Source organism: Clupea harengus, chromosome 18 (assembly GCF_900700415.2).
Source record: "Clupea harengus chromosome 18, Ch_v2.0.2, whole genome shotgun sequence".
NCBI classification, from domain to species: Eukaryota; Metazoa; Chordata; class Actinopteri; order Clupeiformes; family Clupeidae; genus Clupea; species Clupea harengus.
In genome coordinates this window covers 9,606,558-9,623,675 of record NC_045169.1, presented here as the reverse complement: position 1 = coordinate 9,623,675, position 17,118 = coordinate 9,606,558, and the positions used below count along the sequence as shown (strand labels likewise).

The 17,118-nt window shown below is 44.3% G+C and overlaps 1 protein-coding gene across 3 annotated transcripts in view; it reads right to left on the bottom strand.

The window, feature by feature from the left end:
* Window positions 1-1,982: 1,982 nt before the first annotated feature.
* rbpjb (recombination signal binding protein for immunoglobulin kappa J region b) overlaps window positions 1,983-17,118 on the bottom strand; it is a 50,680-nt gene continuing 35,544 nt past the window's right edge. For 2 of the 3 annotated variants that reach the window (XM_031585563.2, XM_031585561.2), the window contains exons 4-11: window positions 16,040-16,205; window positions 13,522-13,705; window positions 12,502-12,639; window positions 11,941-12,053; window positions 11,579-11,719; window positions 9,551-9,706; window positions 9,141-9,244; window positions 1,983-7,631 (exon numbers count right to left, since the gene is read on the bottom strand). In XM_031585563.2, the coding sequence (XP_031441423.1) occupies window positions 7,271-7,631; window positions 9,141-9,244; window positions 9,551-9,706; window positions 11,579-11,719; window positions 11,941-12,053; window positions 12,502-12,639; window positions 13,522-13,705; window positions 16,040-16,205 (1,363 nt within the window). In that variant the 3' untranslated portion in view covers window positions 1,983-7,270. The remainder of the gene's footprint in view (window positions 7,632-9,140; window positions 9,245-9,550; window positions 9,707-11,578; window positions 11,720-11,940; window positions 12,054-12,501; window positions 12,640-13,521; window positions 13,706-16,039; window positions 16,206-17,118) is intronic. The other variant, XM_031585562.2, reaches the window with a different exon arrangement.

Sequence of the window (17,118 nt, the reverse complement as noted above, 5' to 3'; positions counted from 1 at the left end):
CTTTTAAGCACCTGGCTGGATGCATCATTTATACACACTCTGCGCTTCTCCCAAAATGTCTAGGCTGGATAAATGGACCTCTACTGATGTGCGTGTGTGTGTGTAACGCTTCCCCTTCAGCGTGCTTCAAACAGCAAAAGCTCAAACCTTTTAACGGCCAAGGTGCAAAGAGGGTCTAAGGAACAGAGGGACCGAGTTCCTGGCACCAGTGACACAGATGACTGTCACGGTGCCCGTTATGCTCCGTTTCCAAGGTGCTAATGGTTTCCTTCCAGTGGCTGTTAGCGTAAATTCGCCACCAGTGCTAGCAGAGGAATACCATTGCATAAGACATAAAACAAATGTCAGAAGACACATCTCAACAGCAGAGTATCCGATCCATAAACAATTCCATCCAATTAACATGTTGCTTCAAGAGTATGGAAGGTAGGGGTGTAATTTGATTGGCTGTTGAGCTCAAATATCAACAAGCTTTTGCCAGAATTACAGACTCTTTTATGCTAATGCTAATGCCTTTAATGCTAATGCTTAGTTGGTTACTAAACCACCCTGGCATGATAGGCATGTTAGGGATAAAAAGACAGTCAACGTTACATATAACTTTTTATTCCACTTTTTTATTTCATGGTTTTTATGCCAATATTGCAAGTTTTTTTTTCCTTTAATGACATGGAACTGAGCAGGTGCAATATGTACAAAAAACAATCAGACAAAAAACAAAAAAAAAAACAACTATCATATGTTATCAAAAAACTGTCCCCTTGTTTCATGTTATTGCTAGAAGTTACAAACAGCACAGACTCTACTGTCAGAGGCCCTCTGAGCACTGGGTTTACTAACACACCAACAGCTCTGCTTTTACGACTAGCACGATACGCTAACTGACAGAGAGAGAGAGAGAGAGAGAGAGAGAGCGACAGAGATACAGATGGAGAGAGACAGATGAGTGAGCATGTACAAATTTAAATGAGAGCTGTGGAAAAACATGAAAAAAAGAGCAAGAACAAAACACACAAAAAGATGAAATCCAGAGAAAGAGACTTAGAAAATGGGGTGCGAGAGTGTGAAAGACAAAAACAAAGAGGGAAGTGAACTATAGAAAAAAAGAAGGTTTTATTTTGGTGTGGGCGGGGGGGGGGGGGGGGGGGGGGGGCGGAGACAATGCGCCTAGTTGCAGGCATGAAGGCATGAAAGATAAATGTGTCTTAAACTGCTTCGTGATCAGTGCCAGTTGGGCTAGATCAGACCTCACCCCGGCTACACAAACATTGTTTTGTGGGTTTATTGGATTGGCCAATGCTCAGAGATTCAGGAACGTGTCTCCACATAAAAAAGAAATGCTTTGTGATTCGACGATCACTTTGATGGAGAGAGAGACCTCTACAGCAGCTTGGGGAAAAACAGGGGCCCCTAGGTTGGTGGAGAGCAGAGGAGAGGAGAGGAGAGGAGAGGAGAGGAGAGGAGGAGAGAGCCTGTGGAAGTGCAATCCAGAATAAGAATAAGAATAAGCAACACTGATGAATGAAAAAGCATAGCGTGCGTGAGAAGACAAGAGGCCCAAGAGCCGAAGGTGAGACTAAAGCCTCTACTACCATACGAGACATATAGGCTCCTCGCTTTCTTCTTAGAGAGATGAGAGAGAGAGAGAGAGATGAGAGAGAGAGAGAGAGAGAGATGAGAGAGAGATGAGAGAGAGAGAGCGAGAGATATGAGAGAGATGAGAGAGAGATGAGAGAGAGAGAGCGAGAGATGAGAGAGAGAGATATGAGAGAGAGAAGAGAGAGAGATGAGAGAGAGAGAGCGAGATGAGAGAGAGATGAGAGAGAGAGAGCGAGAGATATGAGAGAGATGAGAGAGAGATGAGAGAGAGAGAGCGAGAGATGAGAGAGAGAGATATGAGAGAGAGAGAGAGAGAAGAGAGAGAGAAGAGAGAGAGAGAGAGCGAGAGATGAGAGAGAGATGAGAGAGAGAGAGCGAGAGATGAGAGAGAGAGAGATATGAGAGATAGAGAGAGATGAGAGAGAGAGAGCGAGAGATGAGAGAGAGATGAGTGAGACAGAGAGATGAGAGAGAGAGGTGAGCACTACTGTTCAGTGTAACTGGTACTGAGAATGTAAGGCTGAGAAACCTCAGAGAACGCTCCATATGTCGAATCATTTCTCCTTTTCTTCTCTGTTTTGTTTCTTTTTCACTTTTTCTTTTTTAAAGCTGCCCCTCACGCTGCCCTCTATAAGTCTTCTTTTAATAGCAGTGCATGAAATTCTAAGTTTTTTTTTTTTTTTTTAAAGACATTTGGCATATTAGAGAACATACACACAAAGACATGTTGATCAAAGCTCCTTTTTTAAAAACACAACAGCTGCTTTTGGAAGAACATACATGTTATGTAGAAAATAAAAAAGAATGAAAAGTGATAAAAAAGAGAGTAAAAATCTGTCCATGTAGGTCTGACATAACATCCCATTTGACTGAGAAGGTGAGGAAATGAAAGTTGTTACATAGGTACTTTTGTTTAAAAATAGGCTTGTAACAGACAATGAAAATTACTGACCCACTTTCATTCAGGCTGAGGTGAAACTGAATTTGAAATAAATTAAGTCAATTTGTGTTTTGTGATAACCCAGAGGAGTAAAAAGATGCATGACACCACCAAAGCACTGAAACTGGTGTAAACCCATGATGTGCTCCCTTTGACTGTGTGGTCTCTTCCTTTTCTACCGCTATCTTTCTACGGCAGCCTGTCTTTTAGTTATCACAGGCAAATGTGTAAACAGTGAATCCAGATTAGAACCAAATCACACAAGTCTGACAGTGGCCAGAGAAGAACCTTGTGACCAGCATGGTTCGGCTTAATTGCTGAGCTCGTATCGGTGGACAGATTTTGCCTCCATTTCTGGAAACCCAGGGGTCATGATTAGGCGGGGAACTACATAGAGAACACCCTCCTGGTTCCCAGATAACAAAAAACAACAAAAAGTAGCGACCGAATGTGTAAACTAAACTAGGCACAGACATACAGCCGAATAGAGAGGACCACAGAGTCTCAGAGACAGTTTTGCAGAACCCTAATGGTGTGAGACTTGAACTAAACATTTTTAGTGTGTTTACACATGTAAAACTGACACTCACACTTAAGTAACTTGTAGTGCATGCACCAATCATTGGCTTTGGTAATGACACGCAGTTCTAGTGGTGGTTCTATAAAAATGAGCCAGTAGTCGTACACTACATCAACGTATTACTGAATTTGACCCCAAAAGGAACAACAGTTTCATCACAAAAACAGTAAAAAAAAAATCCACATATTTACTCAAGACACAAAGACCCATATCAAGATAGACAGTATGAGGCAGGTTGATAAGCAGTATGTTCTCCTACAAAATGGTTGAAAACCTCTATGTAACACAGATATTGACAGCTCTCTGGGTTTGAAATGACAAGAAGAAAAGAGAAATAGAAAAGTCAGGCTCTTAGCACCGGTTCCCTCGGACACTGCCGGCAAGCTGTCACCATGGTGACTGTTTAGATATCAACACCCAGGCCAAAAAGAGGCAACTTGGGTATAAATGCACTTAATTTATTTTGGTTGGGGGACACAATATTAGACTGGGTGTGGGAGGGGACATATTTTATAATAATTTAAAAAGAAGAACAATATTACATTGTATAACGCGTCCACTGGTGTCTACATAACGGGACAAAAGTATGAGCACATATCCCTTAAAATGTATGATTTGACAAAAAGACAAGGGGGAAAAAAAACAACAAAACAAACAAGTCTTCATTCTTCTGAAAGAAAGTGAGGACATACATCAAAGATACCGAAGATGTAAAAAAAAGAGAGAGAAAGAAAAAAAAAAAACAAGAAAACACTTTCATTTTTGTTTTTCAACATTCAAGTTACAGTTTTCTCCGGAAGAGTAGGCTGTAATACTAGGATCAAGGTATTGCCTTAATAGATATTTATTTTTGTTTCGTTTCGTTTTGTTCATCCACATCTACCAGCATATAGGAAGACAGTGCAGCAGTAAATGAGTAAGGAGTTTATAAAAGCGCTTGCTTGGTGTGAAAGCTGACAAGGCGAACTAGTCTTACACAAGAAGATGGACTTATATATTTATTGTCCTTTGTGGTTGAAAAAAATGACCACATAGATACGAGACCAGGCAGCTGGGTCAGTGGTTATCACATCTAAACCAGACAGAGAGCGTGACCTATACAATATTGCTGTTCCCTACATTTTCTTTGAAAACCCCGAACACATCAATGAAAAAAAGAAAGGGATGCCTTCCTTTTACAACTTCTACTGACTGTTTTGTCTATTATTGTATCTCTTCACACACAACACAGCTAAACGACAGCAAATACAAATATGGTAGTAGCTAGCTAGTGCTTTCTGGAGAGTACGGTAGCACGTACAATGAACATCTAAATGTAGGAGAACCACAGAACATTTTTTTTCTAGGCTAGGGGCCACAAAGGTGCTGATGCTAGACTAGATTTAAAGTGTGTCAAAACACATGGAGGCAGTGCAGTGATCGTGAGCAAGACACGGACCCTGTGCTCGTGGAGACGAGGGAAATCCTTCTGGGAGAGAAAATCGTCACCAGTAAGGGTAATCCTTCGACAAAATGGTTGGCTCTGCGGTTTAACGGGACAATCGCACAATCTTTTTTTTTCTTTTTTCTTTTTCTAAATCAGGCTCACAGCCTACACATCCTGCTGGTCTTCGCGTTCATTTTAGAGTCAGTGACTAGATTTACATGCACACATTTTTTTTCTCCCATGCTGCTGGACGATTTTCTTTTTGGGGGGGTTAAGGCCGTGCTTTCAATGAGACATGATGTGCTTGATGAAATACAAATCAAGTTTCTAACCCTTAGGTTTTCAATAGTGTCCAGGAGTCGTAAAAAAATTCGTAACAGGGCAGGTTTAAAGAAAATTCCTTGTATTGTGTTATTTTGTTGTTGTTGTTGTTGTTGTTGTTCTGCTTCAAAGTCATTGGTTGCATAACATAGCCCAGAGATCAAAAGCAGGAGCATTCTTATGACCTTTCCAGATAATGAGCTGGATATTAACGTGGATGCAAATGCTGTCCATCTCTCCATGATGGACTAGCTTGTTGATGTGTAAAAAGGTCTGGTCATCAGGACCAGAAATTTCCTAGATGAAATGACATCATTACTGACAATTCAAGCTGAGACCTGCCTTTGGTATACAATGGCCTGCAACCGAGTCAACGGCAAGTTCGATAACGGTTTCCATATTCGCGAAACGTTTACGTTGCATGTATGTGTACGTAACAATGACATCGTCCCCCCCACCTCCACATGTAACATGATTTTAAGATGTCGGCATTGGAACGTTTCATACGTGACACCTCGGCGTAACCTCCAGCTACTCGAATTGAACACCGAGTTCCTTTGGAAAGGCAAGTGAGGAGCACAAAAGCAACACAGTCAAACAGGCGACCTTTTCAAAGAGCAACTGTGCTCTGAACACTCAGCTGCAGTAAGGCCACGTCAAAATGGAAGAGTCTGCCTTTGTGTTCAACGCCAGTACCTCAGCTCTTCAGTCATGAAATGAAACCGAAGCTGAAGAAAAGGAAACAGGACTTGAAGAAGTTGAGGGATGACTAGAAAAACGAAGGCCTTGATTTTTCTTTTTTTTTCAAAAGTAACATTTGATACTTCCATGGTAACAAACACCAATACAATGACATGATTGATATTGTAGATATGTGAAATTTTGAGTAGGACATGATCTCATCTCTGTGAGTGCACTGAAAGTATGGGCTAGAAGACGATACACTACTCTATGGCGAACCGTGAGGACTCAAGCACCAAAGCTAAGGCTTAGTTGAACTAATGGATGAGGAGACAGTCTGCCCGTGAACCGCATGTGTTGGTTGGAAGCCTTGCTGGATACAGAATAGAGGACTCGAGGATTTGCGGACATCACCCTGGCTAGAATGACATTATGCAGACTCGTCTATGCTTCTTAAAGGAAATGTAGCGCACAGAGTATTGCGGGCAAGGCAGAGGCGTTGCTTAAAGCTTTTCTTCTTTTTTTTTCTTCTTCTCGTTCTTTTTTTTTTTTTTAAAGACTTCATAAAAACACAGGATAAAAAAGAGGACCTCTGAGTTTCTCCCAAACGCAAATTAAAAATCAAATTTAAGTAAAAAACCAGAAGGAGAAAAAAAAAAAAACGTCCTCCTCTTCGAAACAAAAAGTATCAAAACCTAAAATCTCCATCCGAAGGCCAAAACCCCCACCCCTCCACCCCCTCCCCAAAAAGCAGGCAGTTGTTAGAGGTGAAGCTAGCTATAATACAGATGCACAGAAAGGGATTTCAACCCCTGACAACGGAGAAAAAATAAAACAAAACATACGTCGGGACAGAAGCTCAGAGGAAGAATAGAAACTATTTGGTAACAAAAGTGTACTATATGTTTGATACAAAAAAGGTATGAAGAAAATGTACCTTTACTAAAGCTTATAGAATATCCTTGGTCCATAAAAACTATGTTATTATCATCACGATTTGTATACGTGTTCCGCTAGGCCTGCACCCTCCATTTGCACAATAATACATCTTGCCCTTTACAGAAATAAAAAAAAACATAAAAAGACAAAGGATAAAAACAAACAAAACAGAAATGAGAAATGATAAAAACAGAAAGGGAAAAAAAGCGCAAAAATAGACTTTTCTTTTTAAACAAAGATTTGTACATGGCTGATGTATCATTGCCGTGGCAACGTTTCACGGGCCTATCACAGGCGCTGGTGCTCTTGGCCAATGGGAAGCTCCTTTCACGAGAGGGAGGTGGGTGGTGGCGGAGTCAACCACCTGCACCAGATGGTCGTGTCTTTTTAACGTGTGCCACTGGAGGGCGCTGTCGAACACCACGCAACCATGACGACGACGACAACAACTTCCCGGACTCCGCGGAATTCCACCCCTCCGCTCATGACTCCTTTTTAATTTTTCCACATTCACGTGTTTTTTTTTTCCGTTAAGGTTCTCCACCAAACTCAATATGCAGCACTTGTTTCTTTTTTTGTTTTAAGAAGTCAGTATTCTTAGTCTTTTTTTTTCTTTGTTGTTCGTTTGTTCCGTGTAGCAGGGGGGGTGTGTGCATATATGTACACCCATATGAACCATGAACTCACACCCACCGCCACCACCACCGCCACCACCACCACCGCCACACACTCTCACTCTCAGTGTGTGTGTGCGTGTGTGTGTGTGCGTGTGTGAGTGTGTGTGTTAGGAGACCACGGCCGCCGCCGCAGATGACGCGGACGATGGTACCCCTCCACTGGTTCCGGATCCGTAGGGCCCCGTGTCGGGCCCTCCGCTGATGGGCCCCCCAGGGCCCATGCTGTTGGGTGTGCTGGCCCCGGAGAGCAGTCTGCTGTTGTCGCCAGACCTCAGGATGGCCCCGGCGGCACTGCAGTGCGGTCGGGGGCCCGGCTCGGGCGTGTAAGTGAATGTGAGCGAGGTGGAGTAGATGATGCCGTCGTTGCGCACCAGCGTCACGGGCACCTGCACCGGCTGCCGCACCCAGCGCCAGCCCTCCCGGAAGGCGGAGATGTCGGGCACCACGCACAGCATGCTCTCCGCACACCTGGGAAAGGATGGAGAGACAAAAACAGGTGAGGTATAAAAAACAGAGAGAGAGGGAGAGAGAGTGGGGGGGTGAAAAGGGAGAGAGGGAGAGAGAGAGGGAGAGGTCCCTTGCCAGTTAACCTTGCTATGAACTATACTTGCCATCTCTAGCTTGGGGAACCATCTTAACAGTTGCTAGTTGCTAGCGTGTGCTATATGAACTCATTTTAATATGAAGTGAATATGAACTTGTGTTAATAGGAAGATGCACAGGCACTCAGAGGGTTTCTACCCACCATAGCTTTTTAAACAGCCTAGCTATCTTGTGGAGAGAGAGAGTGAGAGGGTGAGGTGGAGAGAGAGAGTGAGAGGGTGGGGGTGATGTTAAGAGAGAGTGAGAGGGTGGGGGTGATGGAGAGTGAGAGGGTGGGGGTGATGTGGAGAGAAGATGAAAAAGTGAGAAGAGAAGAATGGAGAGGGAGACAGGGTAAAGGACAGGGAGACAGGGTAAAGGAGAGCGAGGAAGACAGAGAGAAGGCATGTCCCCCGGGGAGTGGGAAGGCGAGGAAGAAGTGAGAGTGTGATAAGAGGATAATAAAGGCAATGAGAGTGATAGAGAGGAACGAGAGAGAACGATGGAGAGGAGAGGAGAGAGACAGAGGAATGGAGGTGAGAGAGGCTGGGCTGATGGACAGAAAAAAAATAAAAGGTAGTGATTGGTCAGTGACTTCAAACAGCGTCGACAGAACCATACGGTCCACTTGAACAGGCAGTCACTGTTGACGTGCCTCGCAGCTACCTCTAAGCCCCTGCCTTGCTTAGAGTAACCAAACCACACACGTGAAATCACTTAACACATCTGAAACTCCATTTGATTCACCTTCATAAAACCTCCTGTTTGGGTGACCTGTGCTCCCCCAGCAGCCCCTGATAAAAACTGAACAGTCATTTTATCATTTTATTATATTTTTTTTGCTTAAAGTGTTTTTTTAATGCAGAGCTGGAAGCAAAGGGCACTTAGCGTTTTACTGGTGGAGGTTAGACTGATGCGAACTAATTGCCAGTTTAGCATGTCAGTCACAGTTTTGAACAGTGGGAGGTTTAAGTGGCCCGGCGTGTTTGTCTCTCTCGGTTCTCTTCTTTCATGTGGGGCTGGACAATGGGGTTGGCGTGACCCCCCCGACCCCTGCAGGCTCTAACGAGCCAGGGTGTCGTGTAAACAGGAGACAAGGACCGCACATCGCATGTGCCAGGGTTTAGAGATTTGACGTTAAGTGCTTTGTGTGAGAGTGCTTCGTCAGAAAGAGGGGAAATAAGGAAGTGCACGGAATAAAGAGTGTCAACATGGGAATCAAAATGTGTGTTTATGTGTGTTACATATAAAGAGGGGTGTGTGTGTGTGTGTGTCTGTGTGTGTGTGTGTGTGTGTGTGTGTGTGTGTGTGTGTGTGTGTGTGTGAGCGTGTGAGAGCGCATGTGAGAGTGTGTATGTGAGAGTGGGAGTGTGTGTGTGTGTCTGAGTATTGTACCTGTACATGGTCTCTGCCTCCACATCACCGAACCACACCCTCAGGTTTGGAGTGAAATTCTGACCAGTGAGCTCGAGCATGGCCACATCACCACCACCGTTGAGCTGAAAACGGCAAAAGAGAATCGATGAGTGAGAATGTTTGTGTGTGTGTGTGTGTGTGTGTGTGTGTGTGTGTGTGTGTCTGTTTAACATTATTAAATGTTTGAATCTTTTACACTATGTTGTATAGAGTTCATAGCATGCAACATGTCTATGAGCATTATTTCAACAAAAAGTCCTTAGCTCGAACTCTGTGTGCGTGCTTGCGTGTTACTTAAGATATGTTTGTCTGTGTGCGTGTGTGAAAGCCAAGGGTGAGGGTGAGTGTGTTTGTCTGTGTCCGTGCGCGTGTGTGTGAGAGAGTGTTACCTGTAAGCTCTCCACCACAGGCACAGGTGTGACCGGTGAGTGGACAGGACCCATGCCCTCGTAGAAGGTGTACTCCGCCTTGTCCGTGCTGATGATTGTCCAGGAGGCGCCGTCGTTGATCATCTCCTTGTTTGGTTCCTTTGGGCATGGAGTGGCCTTGGAGAGCAATAACACACACACACACACACACACACACACACACACACACACACACACACACACACACACACACACACACACACACACACACTTCAGTCAGAAACAGCAACACCTACCAAAATGCATCTAGCCATCTATACAAGTAAACTGTCTTGTAGACTTTGAGAGTTAAGATTTATCCCCTTTATGAACAATGAGCAGCAAGTAGTCCCTCCAAGCATCTATAATGTACAATTGTTAAAATAAGACCGAATAAAGGAATATCAACTTCCTAATAGGTAATCTGTGACAGGACCTCTTTTGCCTGAACCTAAACTTTAGTCGTAAACAGCTTGTTTACGTCTGGTTTGAACGGATTATTTGGTCTTGTTTTGTGTTGTTTATCAAACGAATCTCTCTCATCCTTTAGCAATCAGAATACTGCTGTCACTGAATTATCAACTACTTTTATTCTTTACAGTTTTTTAGCGTGGCATTGAGCTTTGTGATTTGGTGATTTTCCTTTCACCAAATGGTTGAAAGGTCGATTATTTGAGCTCCTCTCCGCAGGGAGTGAGTCTAGATCATGAGGGAGCACTATTTCGATTCATATCCACATACTACAGTTTCCTTAAAAACTTTTCCTCCCTTTCTGAGGTCCTGGCGAAGGAACTGATCAGTCTCCCCACTCCTGGTGAGTCATGGTACTCATCATGTTCCCCTTCGAATTACATGTTTCCACGCAATGCACCAGAAATATCCACCGCCACAGCACAGACTCATCTCCTCGATAGCCCTACTCCAGGAAGCCTGACTCAAACTTCTTCGAGCCTAATTAGATGACGGTGCCGCAAAACATTGGAAGGCAGAGATAACGTTCTTCGGTCGGCACGGCAACGTTAATCTGGAGATAACGACGCATGCAGGTTTCCGACCGAGAGGGGAGCAAAGTGGTGATTTACCGAATGACTGACAGCTGGGTGTTATCGGCCATCTTGCCTTGATGAGGCTTAACTTATGCTGCAGAACACGGCAGCGCCGCGCAGTGAGAGCGAACGTCACATCACCACTCAAGACCAAACAACAACACAGCAGTGTGGGCACATGCGGAGGCATATTAGCTCGATTTATGAAGTTTCAATACCGTATGCCTGGAAATCAACCATTACCACCATATAGCATGGTGCTGAACTGAACTGAACTGAACTGAACTGAAGCCTTGGGTTATGTGCAGTGGCTCTTCTGTAGGTTTTTCGGTTTCCAAGTATGGAAACTTCTTTCAGACCCATCCTTTGGAGAGGTGAGCAGGGGCGCTATCTGATGGCAGACACCATTATTCAGAGCGTGGACGATGAACAGGTACAGACGTCTGAGGCTACTGAAGTGGAAAAGGCCATTTCTTCAAACGGCATCCGACTGAAATACCTTAGATTCTCCAATACAACACCTTTGACTGGCCACACTGAAGTATGTTGCCTGGCAACCTGAGGCCTTTTATGTGCGACCAGCAGTGACTGGCAAGTGAGATGGAGCAAGGAAGAGCAAGACAGTGGAGTGTTAATTAATAAAGGTGTGTGTGAGTGTGTTTGTTTTAACCACACGTTTTATGACTGTGTATTTATTTTTATGTTTTTATATGTTCTCGGTTTCTACTGTATGTTCTAGGCTTTTTCATGCAAATAAAGTGTATAGAATTAAATTGAACGACTTGGAAAGAGAGACCGACAGAGAGAGAGAGATAACCAGACAGAGAGAGAGAGAGAGAGCACTCACTTGGACAGAGAGACAGACAGAGAGAGAGATAACCAGAGAGAGAGAGAGAGAGAGAGAGAGAGAGAGAGAGAGAGAGAGAGAGAGAGAGAGAGAGAGAGAGAGAGAGAGAGCACTCACTTGGAATTGGATGATCCTCTCTTGGGACAGGCACAGGTACATGCGCTCCGTGTCCTTCAGGTAGAAGGCACACTTGTGGAGCTGTGAGACGGGGTCGTCCGCATCAAGCAGGGCTGTCTGCTTATCCACCTTACGGATGATCTGATGAGGGAGAGAGAGAGAGAGAGAGAGAGAGAGAATGAATAAGGCTGGTATGTTAATCAAAGAAATCAAAGTCAAGTACTGTAATAATGTGAAGGAGAGACTAATGAAATGAGGCAGGGCTAGGAAAGAGCATATATGAAGGAGAGGAAGAGGCAGGGTGTATATGTATATAGATGGAGAGAGAGAGAGAGAGAGAGAGAGATGGAGGTGGGCTGTACCAGTCGTGGCAGTGCCATTCCTGTGACCGAGCACACGAGTTTGACTGTCTGGCCGTAGTGGATGTAACCGTCCCGCACTGTAAACTCCTCCCCTTCGGACTCCTCATCATCCACTGGTCAGACAAACACACACACACACACACACACACACACACACACACAGAAATACTTAGTTGGCAGCTCAGTAGAAGGATGCAAGTGTGTTTGTGTCTGTATGTCAGTTGATTGAGAGTGGGATGTAGGCAGCACTCCTGCACTGTAGGTGCCAGAGAATTGTCATATAAATGTGGCATAGACATATGTTAGTGTATGTGTGTCTCTGTGTGTGTGTATACATTTGTGTGTGTGTGTGTGTGTGTGTGTGTGTGTGTATAACTGTGTGTGTGTGTGTGTGGGGGAGATATAGGTACACAGAGAATACAGGCAGCACTATGTGAGTCAAATGCGAGTGAGTCTGTATGTGACTATGTGAATCACTGTGTGTGTGTGTGTGTGTGTGTGTGTGTGTGTGTGTGTGTGTGTGTGTGTGTGTGTGTGTGTGTGTGTGTCAGACAGACTTACGGAGGTGGATGTAGAAGGCCCCCCACTGCTGTGAGCTGGCGTGGAAGTTGCCCCCCTCCACGTGGAGGTAGCGCGTGCTGACTGTCTGAGACCTCAGCCTGTTAAACAACGCCACCTTAGTGCCCGATGCTATACACACTGTAGACATAGAAAGAGAGAGAGAGGGGGGGGGGGGGGGGGGGGGAGTGAAAAGGGGAAACAGAGGAAAGGAGAAAGGGGAAGAGAAAGAAAGCAAGATATTGACAGACAGAAAAAGAAAATGGAGAGAGAAAGGGGAGAGAAATCTAACAGAAAGAGAGAAAGAGGGAGGGAGGGGGAAACAAGGTTTCAAGAGACATAGAAATAGGGCGAATGAGGAGAGGGAAAGCACAGAGAAGGAGAGAAAAGGGGAGGCAGAGTGCCAGTCAGACAACATGCTCCTGAGCAGAATCACATCAAATATGAACCATTCCCCTTGAGAACACAGGTGACCTAACCGCAGACAGACTCATATGTTAGTGCTGACACACAAAACCCTGGAAGGGGAAAAAACAGCAGCAAACAGCAACAAAAAAAAATAAATAACAAAAAAATATATATAAAAAAACAACAACAAAAAAACACTGAGCACAGAAAAATACACAGCCAGACTTTCAAGCCAGTCAGGACAGGAGCGGTAAACTGGCATGGCCACTACGGGACATGGGCCAAAAAAAAAGGCAGAGGTCATTCACAGGCCACAGCGCTCACTCACTTTGTGCCAGAGTATAGCACCACCTGGTGGTGAAATGGTTTAACTCCTATCCAATGCTTTCTGTGACTGACCGACATTAGAATCAAACAACACACACCTTACACTAAAAAAGGGAAAATGTCAAAAGACTTAAGAGTGACGGTGTGTGTGTGTGTATGTGTGTCTTGTCTGTGTTTGAGACAGCATGTTTGTTTATCTGCGTATATGAAACTGTATGTATGAGACTGTTACAGCAGACAGTGTGTGTGTGTGTGTGTGTTGGTGTGAGAGAGAGTCCTTGTGCTGACCGAACTCACGGTCTGCATTCTTGAGGGACTGCTTCTTTTTGGAGGGTTTGGAGATGACTTTGATCCTCCTGCTGAGGAAGACGCCGATGTCGGCGCTGTTGCCGTAGAACATCTTGACCGACAGCATGAAGTGCTTTCTCTTGTCTGAGTCGGATATGTACAACGTTTTGGCTGTGCAATAGTTCTATAGGGGAAGAGGACAGAAGACAGAAGAAAATAAATCAAGTTGTAGATGACGTGCAGAGTAGGTTCACGAAGTAGTTGTTAGTGTCCGTGTGTATGTGTGTGTGTGTGTGTGTGTGAGAGAGGGACGGTGAGACAACACACATCAGGGTGAATGTGCATCCATGCATTTGTGCAATCTGTTTATGGTTGAGAGAGTATATTATATTATATATTATTTGAATTGCCAACAAATAGCACATTAATGTACAGAATAAAAAGACCCCTATATAGCCCCTCATACAGGATTATCTAGATGGTAACTGTGTGTGTCTTGTTCCTGGGCTGGAATGCCTTGCCACTGACCCAGCCTGACCTTTCACAGCCAATCAAATAAGGAAGGCTTGCTTAAAGCATCATAGTGTTATTTAAACTACCGGTACATTCATTTGAATTACTATTTGTTACAGTCTGTCTGTTGTTTTGCTATAAACACCTCCGTTTTCAGGGCAAAAATATCAGATCTAACGATGGCACAGGATCAAACTAGCTCTAGCCCCCTGGCGTTCAGGCTGGGGGCCCATGTGTCCCCTGTGTGCATCGCCAGGGGCCTTTAGGGTCTCTCAAGGGTCATCCCTGGAGCAGCAGAGCTTACTTCATGCAGGTTTTTGTGAATTTTTACATGTATACACAAGCAACAACATGAGCTTCTCCTTGGCATCTATTTACAAAGTTAAGAATATGTTTGAAAACAATGCTAAGTCTGAGTAACAACATTTAGAACATGAAAGGGGTGTACACCATCATAATAAATACGTTTAAATATAGCCGCAAGCAGTGATCATTGGGGTCCACAGAGCATTTTTGAACCATCACATCACTGGCATGAACTGCCTGCTGAATTTTGATTGGCCATTGGCAACCATTTTGTTAAGCAAGCCAAGTGGAATTTCAAGAGATGTGAGCAAATGTTGGTATAGTATAAGTATAAGCATACCAAATTTCCAAATTGTAGTGTAAGCGGTTCTTGAGATATTGAAATGTGTCAGTTACAGCACCCCCCTATGGATACAATTTCACAAAATGTGGTGTGGATTCACAGAATGTGGTAGTGATGTAGCGTGTCAAATGTTGTGATGTTTGATCCTTTACATCACAAAATAGTGGCTAGTGAAGCGCTAGATTTGAGCATTGAACATTATCCACTAGGTGGCGCCACTCCACAATTGAGTTGTAATGAGCTACAGTCATGTGTCTCCAAGAGGCCAACTTGCCATACAAATTTCAATTATTTTTGGCGCAACAGATTGTCGAGCCATTGCCCAAAAAGTGCTTTGAGCTTGCCCCACTTCAGGGGGTGCTAGTGCAAGTATATAATATCAAGAAAAATATGTTTATTTGACAAACACTGCCCTGCAGCGGCAGTCATAATGAAGGCTTTCCTGAGGAAAAGCATCACGCAAGAAAATGGAAATGACAGCTGTGTCCCTCACAGGCCACATAAACCAGTATCAGATGAGTCAAAGGAATTCCCCTCTGTGTTTTTAGCTTCTCAGTGTAATCACACAGCCCTCATTCAAAGCACGACTAGGGTTTTTTTACGCTTCTGGGCTGCTGTTTGACGGTCTATTGAAGGGACTTGCGCTAAGCTTTCGCTCAACCAAAGGGCTCTTTGTAATGACATAACTGCACATGTAATTATATACTGTGCACTGTGCAAGACTGTTACCAGCCAAGTAAATGTATGTTTATCTAGTTAATGTCCAAAGAATTATCTCCTTGTCAGAGACACGAGAAACAAGATATACACTCTATGATCTTCTGAGCTGGAAAGAGAAAGAAATGCAAGTATGTGTGTGTGTGTGTGTGTGTGAGCATTTTTGTGTGAGTGAATGTGGCTCTACATGTATGTGTGTGTGTGTGTGTGTGTGTGTGTGTGTGTGTGTGTGTGTCTCTACATGTATACATGTACATGAGCCTGTGCATACATCAGTGTGTGCACATGCATGCGTGCTTGTGCAAGAACATCTGTGCTTACAGGCACATGCATGACTTGTATGAATATGTGTATATTTATACGCATGTTCATCCCTATGTGTATTAGCTCAAACATAAACCCTATAGGTTGGTGTGTGTATATGTGTCTGCAAGTGAGTGCGAGTGTGTGTATGGGTATATGTGTGTGTGTGAGCACACGTATCCATCATGTGTGAGTGCGTATGTTATGTATGAGTGTGTACGTGTGTGTGTGTGTGCGTGTGCGTGTGCGTGTGCGTGTGCGTGTGCGTGTGCGTGTGCGTGTGCGTGTGCGTGTGTGTGTGTGTGTGTGTGCCAGCGTGCGTGCGTGCGTACATACCTTTCCCTCAAGGTTGAGCTGTTGCATCTCCTGGTCGCTGTTCCCGATGCCGATGAAGGCGCAGGGCTGGGACTCCTGCTCCGAACAGCCCTCCCGCTCCATCTGCTCCTTCTTTTTCTTCCAGCCGCTGCCCATGAGGTACACACACGGAGGAGGGCAGAAGAACCTACACACACAAGAACACCAATGTCAACACATTGACAAGCACACACACATGAACACACACACACACACACATGAACACACATACACGAATATACATACAGAAGCGTAAAGACACAAACACTAATCAATCAATATAAATAATAATACAATCTCTGGCCAAAGCTAAATCAAATACACACACAAACACACACACTATACTTCAGAACCAACTGAATATTTCAATATAATTTAATTAGACCAATCATCTCAGGCATACATCCATAGGACACAGAAAGGTAATTGTTCTGGCTAATAAGCACAATGACAGTCCTTGAACCAATGAACACTCAGCAACACTAGATGGCAGTATTGCAGAAGTAAAGCTGAAAGGGAACCCTGTGTGCTCTAGGGGGACATGATAGACAACCCAAAACAACACAGCAGAGCCCATAAGGAGCAGCCATAAACACCCGTTATAACAGTTGAGAGGAGACATTGGGATGAACACCATACCTAGTTTGTCTAGCGGGTATCATAAACCGAAGTGGTGCTTCGAAGCTTTGGGGAGGCTTGACATCCTGGGCAGCCTGGCCAAAGCTCACTACACAATAACGTGTGATAATATCTGTTCAAAATGACTCCATTAAAAAACACCTGCGTTCTTCTCCCCCAGCTTCAGGCTTGGTGCAAAGAGAGACATTTGGATAAAGACTCAGATTGCACATATCAGTTAAAGTTAAGAGACTGAGGAGGTGGGGTGAGGGAGAACGAGGCTTATGGAGATGTAGACAGAAAGAAAATATGAAAGAACAAGAGAGAGAGAGAGAGAGAGAGAGACAAACAGACAGAGAGAGAGAGAGAGAAAGAAAGAGAGACAGAGAGAGAGAGAGAGGAGAGATAGAGACAGAGAGTCAGAGAGACAGAGAGTCAGAGAG